The sequence below is a fragment of the Rana temporaria genome, chromosome 3 (assembly GCF_905171775.1).
Source record: "Rana temporaria chromosome 3, aRanTem1.1, whole genome shotgun sequence".
Classification (NCBI taxonomy): Eukaryota; Metazoa; Chordata; class Amphibia; order Anura; family Ranidae; genus Rana; species Rana temporaria.
Genome location: NC_053491.1, coordinates 129,130,255 through 129,151,130, shown reverse-complemented (window position 1 = coordinate 129,151,130; position 20,876 = coordinate 129,130,255). Strand labels below are relative to the sequence as shown.

Below are 20,876 nucleotides of genomic sequence, written 5' to 3'. Positions count from 1 at the left end.
AGGAGTAGCCCATCTTTTGGAAAATTTTTCTTCCATAGGATATAGGACAGAGAACCTTTTAGGTGGTAAGAAGATCTTATCTGGCTTGTTCCAATCTTGGAACAAAATTCCCTCTAATAGAGGATGGATCGGAAACACAGCATTGCTTTGAGGCGCCCTCAGTGAGCCCAAAGCTGAAACCGTCGATACCTGGAGATCTGGTACTGGCAAGTTGAATGCCCTATGGACCAAGTCCGACAAGACTGCCCCAGACTCCTCTGTATCCGGATCTTCGATCCCTGAACCTACTTGGTCCTTGTCCAAGAGGTCGTCCAATTCCCCTGAGGAAAGGACCTCCTCTTCTGAGGGTCCGCGCTCGGGCGACGGAGATCTATTCCGCTTACTGCCCCGCATAGCTGCGGCTATCATTTTTTCCCATGCTTTTCTGCATCTCTTTTAAAGAGGTGAGTAATACCTCCTCCGTGACCATCTTAGGGTTGGACTGACCCGCGTCAGCTCCAGCCCCAGATCCCGATGGCCCCAAGGCTCCCTGTAGGGAAAGCAGCGGCATATGTCTGAGACCTCAGACTCTCTGGGGGAATCCCCACCTCTTGTACCCTCTGACCCGGATGCCATGGTACAATACCGAGGTACACCTGCTACCTATTGGTATTTGGAACTATAAAAGTTAATTGCCCAAACACCTGTTTGGGGGATAAAAAATGCTTCCTCTCCCCTAGATGACTTTTTTTTTTTTTTTTTTTTTCGTTTTTGTTTCAAATCCAGGAAAGAAAAAACATTCTGTCCCCCTGAGTAGTATTGCAAAGAAAAACTATGAGATGGAAAAGAAACAGCCTATTTCTAGGCTTGAAAAACAGTCCTCTGAAGACTGCAATATCCTTTCTGGCCACTGTGTGTCCTCGGCGCCCCGTGCTGCCGCTCTGGTCTTTCTCCTCAGTTCCAAAGTATTGAATGGCACAAACAAGAAAGGGCCGCCCCTTCCTTTAAGCCACTGACCCGCCCTTCCCCCCCAGCAATCTCAAACAGGAAATGCCCCTCCCGACAGGGGGAGGGGGGGGGATTTTGGGAGGAAGGGACCTCTCTGTTCCAGCAAACTGCAGCCTGCAGCCTGGAACCATGAGGAGGTCAGCGTTTTGCCTGCTTGCAGGCTCTGAGGAGGAAGACTGAATGGAGCATCGCCTGGAGGCCTGCAGGTAAGCAAAGCTCTCTGACACACACATATATTTTTATATAACACAGGCCCCACTCAATGCTTTTCCAACACTACAAGGGAGGTCACATCTTATGGGGAATAATACATAGAGAGCCATCCTATCTTTATGATATGTGACTAGTTTGCCAGATGCAGTGCATAACTTTAGGCATGTCCCCTGTGACCCCCCAGAAAAAAACCTGCTAAGAACCAAGTTCCGCAAGTTTTCCCCTCACTTACCTGCTCCATGCCGCAGGACTTTGCCAAGCAAGAGGCCCAATCTTCCCCCATCTCCGTGGGGATGTCTAGACCTTCAGGCCCTGGGTTCCTATGAAGGATCCACTGTCCTGGGCCCATATAGCACCCTGGCAACAGAAAACTTTAGGTACCCAAAGGTTTCTAAGTTCTGGGCCCAGGGTCCAGCTCTCTAAAAAGAAAAGCATTATGGGCTATACCCCAAGGGTTTGGGGTCCGGTTACTGACCACTTTAGCGCTGAGGCTTTTTTGGACAGAACCGGTAGCTCACCTAATCCCAAGGATGCGGAGGCAAGCTAAACCATGACTAACACCTAAGACACTGGCGTAAAAACTGAGGTACTCCTCCTATGGGAGGGGGTTATATAGGGAGGGGCATTTCCTGTTTGAGATTGCCAGTGTCTACACCTGAAGGTACTCCATATAACCCATATAGTAATGAATGCCGCTCTGTGTCCCGTGATGTACGATAAAGAAAAAGCCTTCTCCATGCAGCCCTGCCCTCAGCCCCCCCATCTCGATCCAGCAATGTGCACAAGAGCAGTCTCTCTCCTCACTGGACAGAGGCACCAGTGGGAGCCATTGGCTTCTGCTGCCGTCAATCACAGCCAGTGAGGAGGGAGTGGGGCCAAGTCATGCTTTGTGTGCTGGCGCGGGAGTGAGATGTAAGAGTGCCTGCAGAGTAAGCAGCTTGCTATGGGAGCACTTGGCGTGGGGGTGAGGCCAGGAGCGCCATTGGGGAACCCGAGGATTGGGGCTGCTCTGTGCTAAACCATTGCACAGAGCAGGTAAGTATGGCATGTTTGTCAAAAAAACAAACAAATGTACTGCCTTTATAATTACTATACAGGCAGTGCAGAATTATTAGGCAAATTAGTATTTTGACCACATCATCCTCTTTATGCATGTTGTCTTACTCCAAGCTGTATAGGCTCGAAAGCCTACTACCAATTAAGCATATTAGGTGATGTGCATCTCTGTAATGAGAAGGGGTGTGGTCTAATGACATCAACACCCTATATCAGGTGTGCAGAATTATTAGTCAACTTCCTTTCCTTTGGCAAAATGGGTCAAAAGAAGGACTTGACAGGCTCAGAAAAGTCAAAAATAGAGAGATATCTAGCAGAGGGATGCAGCACTCCTAAAATTGCAAAGCTTCTGAAGCGTGATCATCGAACAATCAAGCGTTTCATTCAAAATAGTCAACAGGGTCGCAAGAAGCGTGTGGAAAAACCAAGGCGCAAAATAACTGCCCATGAACTGAGAAAAGTCAAGCGTGCAGCTGCCAAGATGCCACTTGCCACCAGTTTGGCCATATTTCAGAGCTGCAACATCACTGGAGTGCCCAAAAGCACAAGGTGTGCAATACTCAGAGACATGGCCAAGGTAAGAAAGGCTGAAAGACGACCACCACTGAACAAGACACACAAGCTGAAACGTCAAGACTGGGCCAAGAAATATCTCAAGACTGATTTTTCTAAGGTTTTATGGACTGATGAAATGAGAGTGAGTCTTGATGGGCCAGATGGATGGGCCCGTGGCTGGATTGGTAAAGGGCAGAGAGCTCCAGTCCGACTCAGACGCCAGCAAGGTGGAGGTGGAGTACTGGTTTGGGCTGGTATCATCAAAGATGAGCTTGTGGGGCCTTTTCGGGTTGAGGATGGAGTCAAACTCAACTCCCAGTCCTACTGCCAGTTTCTGGAAGAGACCTTCTTCAAGCAGTGGTACAGGAAGAAGTCACCATCCTTCAAGAAAAACATGATTTTCATGCAGGACAATGCTCCATCACACGCGTCCAAGTACTCCACAGCGTGGCTGGCAAGAAAGGGTATAAAAGAAGAAAAACTAATGACATGGCCTCCTTGTTCACCTGATCTGAACCCCATTGAGAACCTGTGGTCCATCATCAAATGTGAGATTTACAAGGAGGGAAAACAGTACACCTCTCTGAACAGTGTCTGGGAGGCTGTGGTTGCTGCTGCACGCAATGTTGATGGTGAACAGATCAAAACACTGACAGAATCCATGGATGGCAGGCTTTTGAGTGTCCATGCAAAGAAAGGTAGCTATATTGGTCACTTATTTGTTTTTGTTTTGTTTTTGAATGTCAGAAATGTATATTTGTGAATGTTGAGATGTTATATTGGTTTCACTGGTAAAAATAAATAATTGAAATGGGTATATATTTTTTTTTTGTTAAGTTGCCTAATAATTATGCACAGTAATAGTCACCTGCACACACATATATCCCCCTAAAATAGCTAAAACTAAAAACAAACTAAAAACTACTTCCAAAAATATTCAGCTTTGATATTAATGAGTTTTTTGGGTTCATTGAGAACATGGTTGTTGTTCAATAATAAAATGAATCCTCAAAAATACAACTTGCCTAATAATTCTGCACTCCCTGTAGGTTCCCTAGATCTCCAGGTTCAAATGGAACTCTGTGAGCTTCTAGAATTTATCTACAGACCCCTAGTAGGGTCTAAGCAAATAAAGGATTCATTTTATTTCTTACAAATACAGTATCAAATATCCTTGCAGTGAAATATTAGATTTATCATTTGACTTGGAGGGAGATGAAAGGTTCATATTCATTAAGGGCTCGATCACACCATCCTGGGTGGGAGACAGATGAGGGGTGATACTGATGGTGGGAGACAGATTGGGGGGGGGAGATACTGATGGTGAGAGACAGATGAGAGGGGGAGATACTGATGGTGAGAGACAGATGAGAGGGGGAGATACTGATGGTGAGAGACAGATGAGAGGGGGCGATACTGATGGTGAGAGACAGATGAGAGGGGGCGATACTGATGGTGAGAGACAGATGAGAGGGGGGGGGGAGATACTGATGGTGGGAGACAGATGAGAGGGGGGGAGATACTGATGGTGGGAGACAGATGAGAGGGGGGAGATACTGATGGTGGGAGACAGATGAGAGGGGGGAGATACTGATGGTGGGAGACAGATGAGAGGGGGGCGATACTGATGGTGAGAGACAGATGAGAGAGGGGGCGATACTGATGGTGAGAGACAGATGAGAGAGGGGGCGATACTGATGGTGGGAGACAGATGAGGGGGGGGGGGGGATACTGATGGTGGGAGACAGATGAAAGGGGATACTGATGGTGGGGGCCCCAGATAAGGATTCTCTGATGAGAAGTATATGATGAAGGGGGAACTGATGAGGATGTTTCTGATGTAAGGATCACTGATGAGGGGGGCACTTATGAGGGGTCTCTGATGAGGCGTGACGATACAGGATGAGATGTCAGTCTGTATGGGGGGGAAAAAAAAAAGCGCACAGGAAAAACTGATGTCAATGTGCATAGAAACGTGCGTGAAAACCGATGTAAACTCATGTCTCGGCAAGTGTTTACATTCGTTTTTCTGCATGTATGGTATGAATTAGGCCTTAACCTAAAAGGAAAAATAATACAATCAAACTGAACAAAACTAATGGAATTCACACCTGATTCACATCAGTAGCTTTAAATTCAACTTCTTCCAAAAGCCTTTTGATTGGGTCCATGCACTGATTGAACAGGGAAGAACAGATGAGTTCAAAACGAGCCCTGAAAGAAAAGAGCAGTAAAAACAAGCTGTAAGACAATTGTGCATAAAAACAGTTTCCTTTTCCAGCGATAATGCATTTGTTAAACACCCCTGCAATCCAATTGTCCTGCGGACCTATCTGTATGGCTGAATAGCACGGACATCGCATGTGATTTGCAGTGCGACTCACATGCGATCTCGCACCACTTAGTGTGAACCAGCCCTAAAGGGATACATTTTTCTTGAGCTTATCTTGCGCTAAAGGTGTCAATAATGGCCGACGATCAATTCATATTCATTTAAATTGATAATAATTAAAAAGTCGAATTATATATATATATATATATATATATATATATATATATATATATATATATATATATATATATATATATATATATATATATATATATATATATATAAAAAATTTATTTATTTAAAAAAACAGTCATTTTCGGCCAAGTGCATCCTGCATTTTCGGAAGCAAAATGTCCTTTCGGTGCACCTCTAATCTTTACCTATAACAAACTTTTTTAGGCAAACATTCGAGGAATTCCAGGTATGGTATATTTTTCCATTCCCGCTAGGACCAATGTAACTATGTTATATACCAATATACCATACCCGGCCAATGCCACCAGAAGTAGACACCACTTCTCCAGTGACCCCCACCAGATTCCAAGTTCTATGCTGAACATAGGAGGTTGGCCACTCAGCACGGTCCCTGTTCAGAGAATGCTGTGCATTTTATAAAATGAATGCAATACATCCTCCGATTCTACAAGGTGGAGAGGTCACACTCTCCAGAGGTCCACTCAGAATGCTTTGATTTTACACGGCTATAATCAACACAAGCCAACCTGTACAAGGTTAGCATAGTATTTATATTCTTTTAGTGTTATTTGCAGTGGGCCAGATTCAGAAAAGAGATACAACGGCGTATCTCCTTATACGCCGTCGTACCTCTGAGTGCGGGAGGTCGTATCTATGCGCCTGATTCAGAGAATCAGTTACGCATAGATATCCCTAAGATCCGACAGGTGTAAGTGTCTTACACCGTCGTATCTTAGGCTGCAATTTCAGGCTGGCCGCTAGGTGGGGCTTCCGTATGTTTACGCAATGAATATGCTAATTAAGTACATACGGCGATTCAGAAACGTACGTCCCGCCGGCTCATTTTTTTTTACGTCGTTTACGTTCGGCTTTTTTCGGCGTATAGTTACCCCTGCTATATGAGGCGTAGCTAATGTTAAGTATGGCCGTCGTTCCCGCGCCGAGTTTTTAAATTCTTACGTCGTTTGCGCAAGTCGTTCGCAAATACGGCTTTACGTCATTTACGTTCACGTCGATTCCAATACATCCTTGCACACTGGGATATTTTACGGCATGCGCCGTTCAAAAAAAAAAAAAAAAAAGGAAAAAACGCGGGGTCAAGGCAAATTTAAATACAACACGCCCCCAACATCCCCATTTGAATTACGCGGTCTTACGCCGCAACACATACGTTACGCTGCCGTAAATAAGGGCGCAAGTTCTTTCTAAATACAGAACTTGCGCCCAATGTTACAGCGGCGTAACGTATCGGAGATACGTTCCGCCAGCAGAAAGATGCGTGCATCTTTCTGAATCTGGCCCAATGACTGCAAGTGGGCAGCATTCTCCAGAGCTGAAAGGAGATCTCGGTCTAAAGCCTCGTACACGATCGGATTATCCGACGGGAATTGTGTGATGACAGGCTGTTTGTATGCTCCATAGGACAATTGTTGTCGGATAGCATGCTTTCAAATTTTCCAAGAAATGTGTGTTGTCGGATTATCCGAACGTCCCAAGTCCTTCGGAAAAAAAATACAAAATACAAACACATGCTCAGAAGCAATGACAACATTAGCAGAAGTTGCCCAAAGGGTGGCGCTAAAGAGCTGAAAAAAACACATCGTTTTGTGTTTGTTGGCCGACAATTCTTTGCCGTTTGTATGCAAGACAAGTTCATGGCCAACGCCCTTCGGACAAAAGTCCTACACAGAAAATCTGATCGTGTGTACCAGGCTTTAGGCTGGCTTACAGTAAATAATTGCCAGTTCATATCTTACAGTGAAGCTATGAACGCTTTAAAACTAGCCATACCTGTTATAATAAGTGCTGACATCTTTCAGTACCCACAACTACCAACATCAATAACTATGCAAGTGACATTTCCCACCAATACATTTCCAAAAGTACAAAAAAATATTCTCATAAATATAAAAAACCCCATGATAGACTATATAGGATAGGAAAGTGTCATCTTACCTGGAAACACTGCAATCAAAGTCAATGCCATCATGTAACGAATCCACAAAACAATTGGCACTTCCTAAAGTCGATAGGGAGTGTTTAGCTCCATCAGCATTGTTCATAAGCTTCATCATTGCTCGAGCATTTCCTTTAATATCCTGTTTGTATGACCTATTCAAAAAAAAAAGTTTTACAAAATAGGGGTAAGAACAAGCTGTGTCTACAAATATATAACTAAAGCATACTACAAAAAACAAAAAATAGGATTTAGTATCACCTTGCAAAGTGTAGGGGCCTTAACAGACTGACAATATTTTGCAAGCACAAGCAACTCGCTGTGTCAGTTCCCACTTGTGTGATGTCCGACATCGGAATACGATTCACACCACACTGCAAATCACATGCGATTCTCTGTGCGATGCGATTTCAGCCATACAGACAGCATGGCTGAATTTGCCTTGCATTCAGACCAAACCCGCACAGGATGCTTTTTTTGGTCCGCAGCAGAATAGCATCGCATTGGGTGTTCAACCATGCGATCCGATTCCTGCTTGAATTTTCAGTTTGCACTGCGATATGCAAACTGATTTGGGAGTGTCATTAACTTTCAATTGACACTCCCAGCAGTTCGCATAGGGCACCGTGAACTGCCGCCGGGAGACATGCGATGCGGGAACCCGCCGTGTTCCCGCATTGATTTAAATGAGCCTTAATGCCACTATCCTATCCAAGTCTTCCAAATAGAGCTCATCTTACTGAATCTGGGGATGATCACATCAACACTGATAATTAGAATTGTATTTTCCCCTATAGAAAAAAGTTGCTTAGTATCTAGCTGGGGAAATTCAAAAATAAACATCTTAATTGATAAATACGGTATGTTCCTTCTGGCATCATGGCTTCAAGCACATGTCTGACTAGGGCCAGGATTCTAGAAATTTGCTGGGCTTTTTTGTAAAATTTCCTCCCAATACTTTCACTGATGTCATGTTTTCCATACTAATCAGGAAACACTGCATCATGGGTTAAAGTCTTTTAGCTAGATTCAGAGAGCGTTAGGCCGGCGTATCAGTAGATACGCTGACCTAACTCGGAATCTGCGCCGTCCTAAGTTTAAGTGTATTCTCAAACTGAGATACACTTAAACCTAGCTAAGATACGTCAGCCTGCGCCGTCGTATCTTAGGGTGCAATATTTAGGCTGGCCGCTAGGTGGCGCTTGCGTTGAGTTCGGCGTAGAATATGAATTCAGACTCCCCGCGGGGAATGGGCGTTCCTATCCAGAGGGAAGATGATTGACGGCCGGCTCTGGCGCGTCACGCTTCTCCGGAAATAGCCGAAATAGGACTTGGCTCTTCACGGCGCCTGCGCATATTCTGTGCCGGGCGCCGTATAGCGCCGTGAAGAGCCGAGACCTACTCCGGCTATCTTCGGGAAGCGTGACGTGCCATAGCTGGCCGTCAATCATCTTCCCTCTGGATAGGAACGCCCATTCCCCGCGGGGAGTCTGAATCTTCACTATAGGATTAAACAGTGAGTACGGGGCAAAAAAAATAAATAAAGGCATACTGTAGCTCGCGCTACTATGCTTAATTTAATGCTAGAATGTTGTCATTGAGGGTGAACCACCGCTTTAAGTATGGCCGTCGTTCCCGCGTCAAAATTTAAAAATTTTACGTTGTTTGCGTAAATCGTCCGTGAATAGGGCTGGACGTAATTTACGCACACGTCGAAACCAATACGTCCTTGTGGCGTACTTTGGAGCAATGCACACTGGGATATGTACACGGACCGCGCATACGCCGTTCGTAAAAAAACGTCAATAACGTCAGGTCACCCCCCATTATCATAAAACACGCCCCCTCAGCCTAATTTGAATTAGGCGCGCTTACGCCGGCCCCATTTACGCTACACCGCCGTAAGTTAGGAGGCAAGTACTTTGTGAATACAGTACTTGCCTCTCTGACTTAAGGCGGTGTAGCGTAAATACGATACCCTACGCCGCCTAAAAGTTGCGGCAAGATACCTGAATCCAGCTATTTGAGACTTAACTATGCAAGGCAAGGTAGAAGGCTGAAGGTGGCTCTAACCACTTGAGCTCTGGAACATTTACCTCCTTCATGACCAGGCAATTTTTTTGCGATACAGCACTGCGTTACTTTAACTGGCAATTGCGTGGTCATGCAACCCTGTACATTAATTAAATGAAATTTTTTTCCCCCCACTAATAGAGCTTACTTTTGGTGGTATTTGATCAGCGCTGGAGGAGTTTTTTTTTTTTTTTTGCGCTATAAACAAAAAAGACCAACACTTTTGAAAGAAAAACAATATTTTTTACTTTCTGTTCTAAAACCTATCCAAAAAATTAAATAAAAAAAATCTACATAAAATTTAGGCCAATGTGTATTCTGCTACATGTTTTTGGGAAAAAAAATCCAATAAAGCATAGCATATATTGATTGGTTTACATGAACGTTATAGTGTCTACACACTATGGGATATATTTAAGGATTTTTTTCTTAAACTAGTAATGGTGGCAATCAGCGACATGGGGGACTGCAATATTGCGGTGAACAATCAAACACAAACTGACACTATTGAAGTGATCAGTGCTAAAAATATACACGGTCACTGAAGTGACGACACTGGCTGGGAAGGTGTTAAACATCTAGGGCGATCAAAGTGTTAACCGTGTGCCTAATGAAGTGTTTTGATGTACTGTGTTAGCTCCCTTTACTAGGGGAAGAGATGGAATGTGTTCGGTGGGTGTCGGCAGACATCCTGTGCCTGACTCCCACAGATTGGCTTCTGCTGTGAATAATTACAGCTGAAGCGGCCCGCCAGGAGCATGCGCACGCCCCCTGCAGGTGGAAGTGCAGGATCACACACACATATGTGTGTGTGTGATTCTGCACAGGAGAGTCACCCTGTAGCAGTGAAACTGCTATACAGAATACTTTAACCACTTCCCGACCGCCGCATGTAAATGTACGTCCACAGTATGGCACGTACAGGCACATGGGCGTTCATGTACGTCCTTGCCTTCTAGCGGGTCCGATCGGGACCCCCCCCGCTACATGCGGCGGTCGGGTTCGCTCGGGGAGCATTCCGGGACGACGGCGCGGCTATTTGTTTAAAGCCGCTCCGTCGCGATCGCTCCCCGGAGCTGAAGAACGGGGAGAGCCGTATGTAAACACGGGTTCCCCGTGCTTCACTGTGGCGGCGCATCGATCGTGTCATCCCCTTTATAGGGGAGACACAATCGATGACGTCAGTCCTACAGCCACACCCCCCTACAGTTGTAAACACACACTAGGTGCACCCTAACTCCTACAGCGCCCCCTGTGGTTAACTCCCAAACTGCAACTGTCATTTTCACAATAAAGAATGCAATTTAAATGCATTTTTTGCTGTGAAAATGACAATGGTCCCAAAAATGTGTCAAAATTGTCCGAAGTGTCCGCCATAATGTCGCAGTCACGAAAAAAAATCGCTGATCGCCGCCATTAGTAGTAAAAAAAAAAAAGAAATTAATAAAAATGCAATAAAACTATCCCCTATTTTGTAAACGCTATAAATTTTGGGCAAACCAATCGATAAACGCTTATTGCGATTTTTTTTACTAAAAATAGGTCGAAGAATACGTATCGGCCTAAACTGAGGGAAAAAAATGTTTTTATATATGTTTTTGGGGGATATTTATTATAACAAAAAGTAAAAAATATTGCATTTTTTTTCAAAATTGTCGCTTTATTTTTGTTTATAGCGCAAAAAATAAAAACCGCAGAGGTGATCAAATACCACCAAAAGAAAGCTCTATTTGTGGGGAAATAAAGGACGCCAATTTTGTTTGGGGGCCACGTCGCATGACCGCGCAATTGTCTGTTAAAGCGACGCAGTCCCGAACTGTAAAAACACCTTGGGTCTTAAAGCAGCATTTTGGTCCGGGGCTTAAGTGGTTAATAATCCCAAAAGTGAAATTGGGAAACTACTACAGGCGGTCTTTAAGTGGTTAGTACAAAAACTTTAGTCTTTCTGTATGCGAGTAACATATGTTTTTTAATGTTGCCCCTACAAATCTAAAAGGAATTTTAACATGCCATACCTCTGAAATTCAGATGCCAGATATTGAGCTAGAGCTTCTGTGAAACAGACTCCTCCAATGTTGTCATAAGTCTTTGTTGCTAGAACTCGATATATTCCGCTGTTAACTTCAATCACCGTAACAGATAATGACGTACCTCCTAATTTGTACACCAATACATTGCTGCAACCAATAAGGAAAATATTTGAAGTGTGTTAAAAAATAATGGGATTGATTTACTAAGGGGTTAGTACATGTTCACTTTGCATGGAACTTAAGCTTACTAAGTGGGTGGGAGGCAGGGCCGATCCGCCCTATAGGCTCACTATGCAAGCCGCTTAGGGCCCCGCAAAGCTGTGGAGGGCCCCCCCAAATTTTACTAGACTCCCCGCCTGGTGAGAAGTCATTTTCGGCCTCTCACCCCGCTTCTCAACTTGATGGCTGCATGGGAGAAAAGGTAAGAAGTCGCCCCCCCCCCTCCTACTCACTTTAATGCAAGATGTAATTTCCGACAGCAGAACCCCCCTACCGCTTCTCAACTTTAATGTCACATGTCACTGTCGGCAGCGGCCCCCCCCCCCGCTTCTCAACTTTAATGTGACATGTCATTTTGCTTAGGGCCCCAAGGAGGTCAGGATCGGCACTGGTGGGAGGAGTTGTCCAAGATTGAACATACCTTGCACAATTTTCTCCTTTCCAATAAGGTTGTTAAAGACTCCAATCCAGCAACATCACTGGTCTTGCGAATCAGTTTATGGAGTCTGTTGGTGCCGGCTATACTAAGCCTGCTTCCCCAGCAAGCAACCACATACAGTAGAGCACTGGTAACCACAGACTCATAAAACATCTTCAGCATCATCTGGCAAATGTTATAAGACCTCAAAAAATAGAGGCGGCTCTGGCCCTTCCCATTATTATCTATATGCACCCTCAGATACTTATAATTCTCTGCTACCTCCACTCCTCAGATAGAAAAAGGGGGTCTCAGATGCCTTCCTCCTTCTCAAATCCACAACCAGCTCCTTTGTCTTAGTCAAATTTAAATGCAGATGATTATCCTCATACCATGTGACAAAGTTCTCCACCACAGTCCTATACTCAGTCTCTTTCCCATCCCCAATACATCCCACTACCGCTAAGCCATCAGAAAACGTCTGAAGATGGCAAGTCTCTGCCTGGTAGCCTAAATCAGTGGTATAGACAGTAAAGAGGAACTTTTCTGATTTATTCCTAAATCGTGACCCCCTTCTCAAGGCATTTATACTTTGAGAAATGTACCTCTTTAGTAAGGTTTCTTATTTGTACTAAAAAGGATAAAGGGATTTTTAATACAGCTTACCTGTAAAATCCTTTTCTTGGAGTACATCACGGGACACAGAGCGGCATATTCATTACTATATGGGTTATATGGAGTACCTTCAGGTGATGGACACTGGCAATCTCAAACAGGAAGTGCCCCTCCCTATATAACCCCCTCCCATAGGAGGAGTACCTCAGTTTTGTAGCAAGCAGTATGCCTCCCAAAATGGTCCCCATAAGAGGGGTGGGAGCTCTGTGTCCCGTGATGTACTCCAAGAAAAGGATTTTACAGGTAAGCTGTATTAAAAATCCCTTTTTCCTTTCTCGTACATCACGGGACACAGAGCGGCATATTCATTACTATGTGGGATGTCCCAAAGCAATGCTTACAATGAGGGGAGGGAGACATCTTTCCAAGACAAAAGGATTTAATTTAGAGATATACTTAAATCATAATAAATCCAACTTAGTTGAGAAAAAAATAATTTTAAATTTTACTCAAAGGGGAGCCCCCGGAATCCGAGGGTCTCAAACTGCAGCCCGCAGCACTGCCTGCCCAAAGGCTGTATCAGTATTCCTTCTTACGTCCAACTGGTAGAATTTTGTAAACGTGTGGACAGACCAGGTTGCCGCCTTGCAAACTTGAGCCATAGAGATCTGGTGGTGTGTTGCCCAGGAGGCGCCCATGGCCCTAGTAGAATGAGCCTAAACAAATAGCCGCGCCGTGGTCCCGGATCGCTCCCCGAGCGGACCCGACCTCCGCATGTAGCGGGGGGGGTCCCGATCGGACCCCCCACCCGCTAATAGGCGAGGACGTACGTGTACGCCCATGTGCCTGTACGTGCCATATTGTGGACGTATATGTACATGCGGGGGTCGGGAAGTGGTTAATGATAACGGAGGAGGCAACCCCTTCAAGCCGTAGGCCTGAGTGATTAACTGTTTAATCCACCTCGAGATGGTGGATTTTGCAGCTGCCTGCCCCTTTTTGGGCCCATCCGGTAAAATGAACAACACATCTGTTTTCCGGATCTTCTCTGTAGCTTTAAGATAGGCTTTCATGGCCCTGACAATATCCAAGGTATGCAGCAACCCTTCCTTTTTGGAAGTAGGTTTAGGAAAGAAGGATGGTAATACCAAATCCTGGTTTAGATGAAAACTGGATATAACCTTTGGTAGGAAGGAAGGATGAGGGCGGAGAACGACCTTGTCCTTATGTAAAATAAGATATGGTTCCTTACAGGATAAGGCTGCCAGTTCCGATACTCTCCTGGCGGAAACCATGGCAACCAAAAATACTAACTTCCTTGTCAGTAAAACCAAAGGAATTTCAGCCAACGGCTCAAAAGGTTGTTTCTGTAAACTTGACAGAACAAGATTTAAATCCCACGGACAAAGTGGGGATTTAACTGGAGGATTAATACGCAAGACCCCTTGAATGAAGGTCTTAACTAGCGAGTGGGTGGCCAGCGGCCGCTGAAACCACACTGACAAAGCTGAAATCTGTCCCTTGATTGTGCTTAATGCCAGTCCTCTATCCACTCCTAGCTGGAGAAAACTTAATACTCTATCGATGGTAAATTTGCGAGAAAGCCATCGCTTGGACTCACACCAGCCTACATAGGCCTTCCAGACCCTGTAATAAATCACCCTAGAGACCGGTTTCCTGGCTCTGATTAGGGTAGAGATTACTTTCTGAGACAGACCTCTACCCCTGAGAATCAGGGATTCAGCTTCCAGGCCGTCAAATTTAGATGCCGTAAGGCAGGGTGGAGGATCGGACCTTGCGATAGCAGGTCTGGTCGTAGAGGAAGAGTCCAAGGGTCTCCCACTACCATCTTCAGGATTAGTGAATACCATGCCCTTCTGGGCCATGCTGGAGCTACCAGGATAACTGGTATGTGCTCCACCCTGATCCTGCGCAGCAGGCGGGGTAGTAACTGGAGCGGGGGAAATGCATAAAGAAGTTTGAACTGATGCCAAGGGCAAACTAACGCATCGGTTCCGCAGGCCCTGGGATCCCTTGTGCGGGACATGAACCTGTCTAGCTTCTTGTTCAGTCTCGATGCCATGATATCCACGTCCGGCACTCCCCATTTCTGGCAGAGTGTCTGAAAGACCTGTGGATGCAGAGACCACTCCCCCGGCAACAGAGTCTGGCGACTTAAGAAGTCCGCCTGTAGGTTGTCCACTCCGGGAATGAATATAGCCGATATGCAGGGCACATGGGCTTCTGCCCACAAGAAAATCAAGCTCACTTCTTTCTGAGCGGCTTGACTCTTGGTTCCCCCTTGGTGATTTATATATGCCACCGCCGTGGCATTGTCCGATTGTATTCTCACCGGGAACCCCTGTAGTTTGGACGTCCAAGCCCTGAGGGCTAGTCGAGCAGCTCTGAGCTCCAAGATATTGATGGGCAACTGCTTCTCTGCTGCTGCCCAAGTGCCCTGGCGAGTGCAACCATCCAAAATTGCTCCCCAGCCCATCAGGCTGGCGTCTGTGGTTACTATTTTCCAGGTCACAGGACTGAAAGTCTTTCCCTTCAGGAGATTCTGAGGGTTTAACCACCAAGATAGACTTTGCCGCACTCTTGGTGAGAGTGGCAAAGGAATTTCTAAGGCCTGAGGCCTCTTGCTCCATGCTGACAGGATGGCTGCCTGCAGGATGCGAGTGTGGCTCTGAGCGTACGGAACCGCCTCGAATGTGGCCACCATCTTGCCTAGTAGTCACATACATAGGCGAACAGTTGGCCTTTTCTTTCTTAGAACTATTTGTATTAGCTCCTTGATGGCCTTGACCTTTAATAGGGGTAGGAACACCTTTTGTTGTTCTGTATCCAATCTCATGCCGAGATATTCCAGCTGCCTTGTGGGCAGGAATGCTGACTTGTCTCGATTTAGGACCCAGCCGAACCTCTCGAGGTACTGAACCGTGAGGGCCACTGCTCGTTCCAGGCCAGGAGACGAGTGGTCTACGACCAAGAGGTCGTCCAGGTAAGCCAGGACCGTGACCCCTTGGGTCCTTAGATTGGCTAGGATTGGGGCTAGGACCTTCGTGAATACCCGGGGGGCCGTAGCCAACCCGAAGGGGAGCGCCACAAATTGGAAATGACGCTGAGCCACCGCGAAGCGTAGAAATACTTGATGTGGCTGAAAAATTGGCACATGAAGGTAAGCATCCTTTATGTCTATGGACGCCATGAAGTCGTCCTTCTGGAGCACGGCGACAGCTGACCGAATAGTTTCCATCCGGAATGAGCGGACCTTTAGGTACGCATTTACTCCCTTTAAGTCCAAAATTGGCCTGACATCGCCGTTGGGCTGATAAACAGGTTGGAGTAGAACCCCAATCCCTGTTCCCGGACTGGTACTTCTACTATCACCTTCTGGCATAGCAGATGATTCAATGCCGCCATCAATGCGGCTCTTTTCACAGGGTCGCCTGGTACTCTTGACTCCTGGTAATGAGGAGGAGGGAATTTTAGAAATTCTAGTTTGTAGCCCGTGGTCACGGAAGACCGTACCCAGCAGTCGGGAATGCTGGCCTCCCAAACCTCTGCAAAGAGACGCAGCCTTCCCCCCACCATCGTGGGTGGGGGCGCCCCTTCATAAGGCCGACTTGGGGGCTGGCTTCGCAGGCTTGCGGTACCACTGCTTCTTGCCCCCCGTGGCTTGGCCCTGCAGCTTATTGTTAAATCCTGATCTTGCAGGAGGCCGTCGATACTGTTTGGTATTAGAGGGCCCCTGCCCCGGGGAGGGCTGGCGCTTAAATGCGGGCCCTCGGGCCTTCTTCTTGACTGGCAAGAGAGTGCTTTTGCCGCTTGATATAGTCTGAATATATCTATCCAGATCTTCTCCGAAGAGACGTCCTCCATGGAAGGGAAACCCTACCAGGAGTTTTTTGCACGGGGGCTCAGCCTCCCAATTCTTCAACCATAAGAGCCTTCTCATATGGATTAGAAATAAGGATAAACGTGACGCCTGCTGGATGGAGTCCTTGATAGCATCCACCGTAAAGCGTATAGCCCTGGGTATATCCGAAAATTCCTCTGCCTGTTGGGCAGGGATCAGTTTAAGCATTTGTTTAGTCTTATCTGATAATGCTTGGGCAACTCCAATAGCAGCCACAGCGGGCTGAACTATCGCCCCTGCTGAAGTAAAGGAGGCCTTAAGTAATGTTTCCAAACGTTTATCAACCGGATCCTTAAACACCTGTAAGTTTTCTACAGGGCAAGTTAAAGATCTGTTCACACAGGAGATGGCTGCGTCCACCGCCGGGGGCGCCCACCTTTTGGAGAATTTCTCCTCCATAGGATATAAAACAGAGAATTTTTTTAGGTGGTAAAAAGACTCTATCTGGTTTGATCCAATCCTGAAATATGACATCCTCGAGTAGAGGATGGACCGGAAAAACTGCGTTGCTTTGAGGCGCTCTTAATGAGCCTAAAGCTGAAACCGCCGATACTTGAGGTTCTGGTATGGGTAACTTAAATGCCTCATGGACCATGTCCGTTAAAGCTTGAACCCACAAACTTTCCCCTTGGGAGGTTGAACTAGACTCCTCAGTATCCAGATCCTCGATCTCTGAACCACCCTGGTCCAAAACGTCAGGATTATCCAATTCCCCTAGGGAAAGGATCTCTGAGTCTGAGGGTTCCTGCTCGGGTGACGGAGACCTAGTCCGCTTTCTACCCGATATAGCCTTAGCTATTCTTTTTGCCATTCTTTTCTCTAGTTCTCCTAAAGAAACAGCAAGCACCCTCTCAGTGACAAAGCCGGGGTTGGACTGAACTGGACCAGCCCCAGATCCCCCAGGTCCCATCAGGGCGTGCCCCGATATGTCCTGTGGGGAGAGCAGCGGCATAGCCGTGTCTGAGCCCTCGGATTTTGCGGGGGAATCCCCACCCTTTGTACCCTCTGACCTAGAAGCCATGGTACAATACCGAGGTACACCTGCTATCACCCAGCCACAGACGTAGCTAAGGGGATCTGCCGGTTTGGGAACGATAGAGACTAACGCCCAAACTGAGAAGGGAGATCAGAAGTACTTTCCCTTTTTCTTCCTCTTTTTTTTTTATATATATCTTTTTTTTTTTTGAAGAGGAAAAGAAAAAATACTCTGTCTCCTAATAAGTATTGCCAATAGCCATCTGCTGAAAAAAAGGAAAAGGAAACCTATCTGTAGGTTTGACAGTCTATTCTTTAGAAAACGACTGTAATCTTTCCTTCCGCCACTGGGTGTCCTCAGCGAGCTCCGCTCTGCGTCCTCCTCCTCTGTAACTCAGGAAGACACTGAGCCTTTTGGCAGCTACTGGAAGGGCCTCCCCTTCCTATATGTAAATCGCCGCCCACAGGGATGCGCCCCCACCCCAGCCAATGGCGCGAAAACACGTTCATATCTCGGGCACGCGCGCGCCCCTGTCGGCGGGGGCCATCGCACATGGAGGAGGACGGAGCGGCGCAGCACCCAGGCAGGTAAGCCCTCAGGTAGGTCACAGACCTCCTCTTAGCATGGGAAACACGGCTCCTGTATTTCACAGAGATCCCACACCTAGCGCAGCAGACCCAGCTAAACAACACTTACCAGGGAGGACACCTATCACTGGGGGAAAAAGATTTGAATCATCCTGTCTCTGACCATAGACATAGTGATTCCTTGCCAATGCAGAGCATACCCAGGCATGACCCCCTGTGCACCTCCCTCCAGGGAATCTGCTAAGAACCAAGTTCCGCAGGCTCCCCAATACTTACCTGCTCCATGCCGCAGGACTTTTGCACAGCAAGAGGTCCAATCTTCCCCCATCTCCGTGGGTGGCGTCTAGACCTTCAGGCCCTGGGTTCCTATGAAGGAGCCACTGTCCTGGGCCCATATAGCACCCTGGCAAACAGGAGCTTTAGATGCCCAAGGTTCTAAGTCCTGGGCCCAGGGTCCAGCTCTCTAAAAAGATAAGCGTTATGGGCAAACCCCATGGCTTTGGGGTCCGGATACTGTCCACTTTAGCACTGAGGCCGTTGGACAGATCCGGTTAGCCTGCCTTGATCCCAAGGATGTGGAGGCAAAGCTAAACCATGACCAACACCTAAGACACTGGCGAAAAAACTGAGGTACTCCTCCTATGGGAGGGGGTTATATAGGGAGGGGCACTTCCTGTTTGAGATTGCCAGTGTCCATCACCTGAAGGTACTCCATATAACCCACATAGTAATGAATATGCTGCTCTGTGTCCCGTGATGTACGAGAAAGAAATAAATCTATCTGGAGAAGGAAGGGGGAGTTTTGAAGGGACGGGAGACTGTGGGTAAGGCTAAACAGAAGGAAAACAAAAAGTATGCAATATAAAGTACTTGGAATTGTAGACGCGTGTCATACCTTTTACCAGTAGCTTCTTCCTGCCCAATACCATATGCCAAGAGAGCAGCGGATGGTTCATGAATCATACGCAAAATTTTGAATCCAGCAGCTGCTGCCGCCTCCCTGTGGAGAAAAAAAAAATACACGTATAAAGAAATCCAATAAGTGAATATCTATACATCCACCCAAGCTAAAACCGCGAACTTAAAGTGGACCCTTCACCATTTTCACAAAAATTTACATCAACGTGCATCACTGCATGCTGATGTGAACATTATCTAACACTGGTTTAAAAAAAAAAAAAAAAACAACACACACACACACACACGGACTTGTTTAGGTGTACCGTTTAACACATTATAGCTTTTTTTTATGGGGGGGGGGGGGGTTCTTAGAAGCTCCCATTACAGTAACTAGGAATTGTGCATCCAGCTTGAGCCCACCCCTCTCTTTATGGAGAATTGGAAGGGGTAGGCAAAACTCTTACTTTGACTTCAACAGTCTACTGTAGCTCTCTGTATCTACTGATTGTTCTGATGAACAGTTTTATTGAAGATAATGTTCACTTAGAAATATTTTTATCAGAGGTTCTTCTTCAGTCTTTCAGGTTTAGTTTTAGGGCTCTTTCACACGGAGCGGACCGTTTCTGGGTCCGCTCCGTGTGTCTCCGTCGGCTCAGCGGGGATCCCCGCTGAGCTGTCGGCGGATAGGGCGGTCCCCGCACACAGTGCAGGGACCGCCCTGTCTCAGCTCCGCTCTGCCCTATGGGGAACCGGATGCAGACGGACCGTCTGTCCGTCTGCATCCGTTTCTTTCCGCCGGACGGAAGAAAAAAAGGGTTTTCTTCTGTCCGAAAACCGGATCCCGACGGACGCGGACGCTAGCGGATGCTCCATCCGCTAACGGACGCGATCCCATAGGGATGTATTACAAGTCCGTTAACGGACTTGTAATAACGGACAGGCGGAGCGGACGTCTGAAAGGGGCCTTAAAGTGTTTGTAAATGTATTTTTTTTTAAACAACAAACAGGTTATACTCCCCTCCTCTGTGGAAGGTTTTCTGTGGTCCCCCTGCCGACACTCCTCCGCATCGAATGGCCCCCACAGAGAGCCGCATTCCATGGGGGCACCCATATGGGCATGCTCCCGAGTCCTGCTGCTGCATTCATTGACACAGACAGCAGGACTCTGCCCCGCCCCCCCCAGGTCAATGGATTTGATTTACAGCAGCTGGAGCCAATGGCTTCTGCTGCCATCGATCTACCAAATGAAGACACTAGACAGCGGCTTGGCTTGCTCTCATCGCTGGAAAAACTGGGTTCAGGCAAGAAAAAGGGGGGCAGCCTCCCACCACAAAAGGTTTTTCATCTTAATGCATAGAATGTATTAAGGTGAAAAACCTCAAGACTTTACAACTCCTTTAAGCACAAACACAAATTTACTGAATCTTGGTTCTGTACTTACCCAAGAGACTTTTTCTGACTTGGACCAAAATCAAAAGGAACAGTGATAACCACATCACTGACATCTGATCCCAAAGCTGATTGGGCGGTCTCTAAGAAGAGACAAAATAAAATAATCAAGCCAGTGTTGTACAAAAGCAGAACAAAAAACGGAGCACTGAGTACTATGTCTGAATTACGGTACCTTTCATTTTACTAAAGACAAGTTTAGCAGCATCTTCTGGGCTTACGAATTTCACAGTTTCTCCTGTATCTATTTCATACTTTGGTTTTCCTGCTTTATCAACTATCTGGAAACACATCAAATGCATATAACATTTTAAATAACACTGCATCATTCCAATTAACCAAACAAAGACAATTACCAGCGCTTGTAACCACTATTATAGCTTTGTTTTTCA

The 20,876-nt window shown here is 46.4% G+C and overlaps 1 protein-coding gene across 1 annotated transcript in view; it reads right to left on the bottom strand.

Annotated features, from left to right (window-relative positions):
* The window catches only part of HSPA14 (heat shock protein family A (Hsp70) member 14), a 44,465-nt gene that overhangs the window by 14,036 nt on the left and 9,553 nt on the right, over window positions 1-20,876 (bottom strand). Inside the window, exons 5-10 of the mRNA XM_040343422.1 lie at window positions 20,660-20,765; window positions 20,477-20,567; window positions 19,031-19,135; window positions 11,384-11,545; window positions 7,295-7,450; window positions 4,923-5,025 (exon numbers count right to left, since the gene is read on the bottom strand). Coding sequence (XP_040199356.1) covers window positions 4,923-5,025; window positions 7,295-7,450; window positions 11,384-11,545; window positions 19,031-19,135; window positions 20,477-20,567; window positions 20,660-20,765 — 723 coding nt within the window. The remainder of the gene's footprint in view (window positions 1-4,922; window positions 5,026-7,294; window positions 7,451-11,383; window positions 11,546-19,030; window positions 19,136-20,476; window positions 20,568-20,659; window positions 20,766-20,876) is intronic.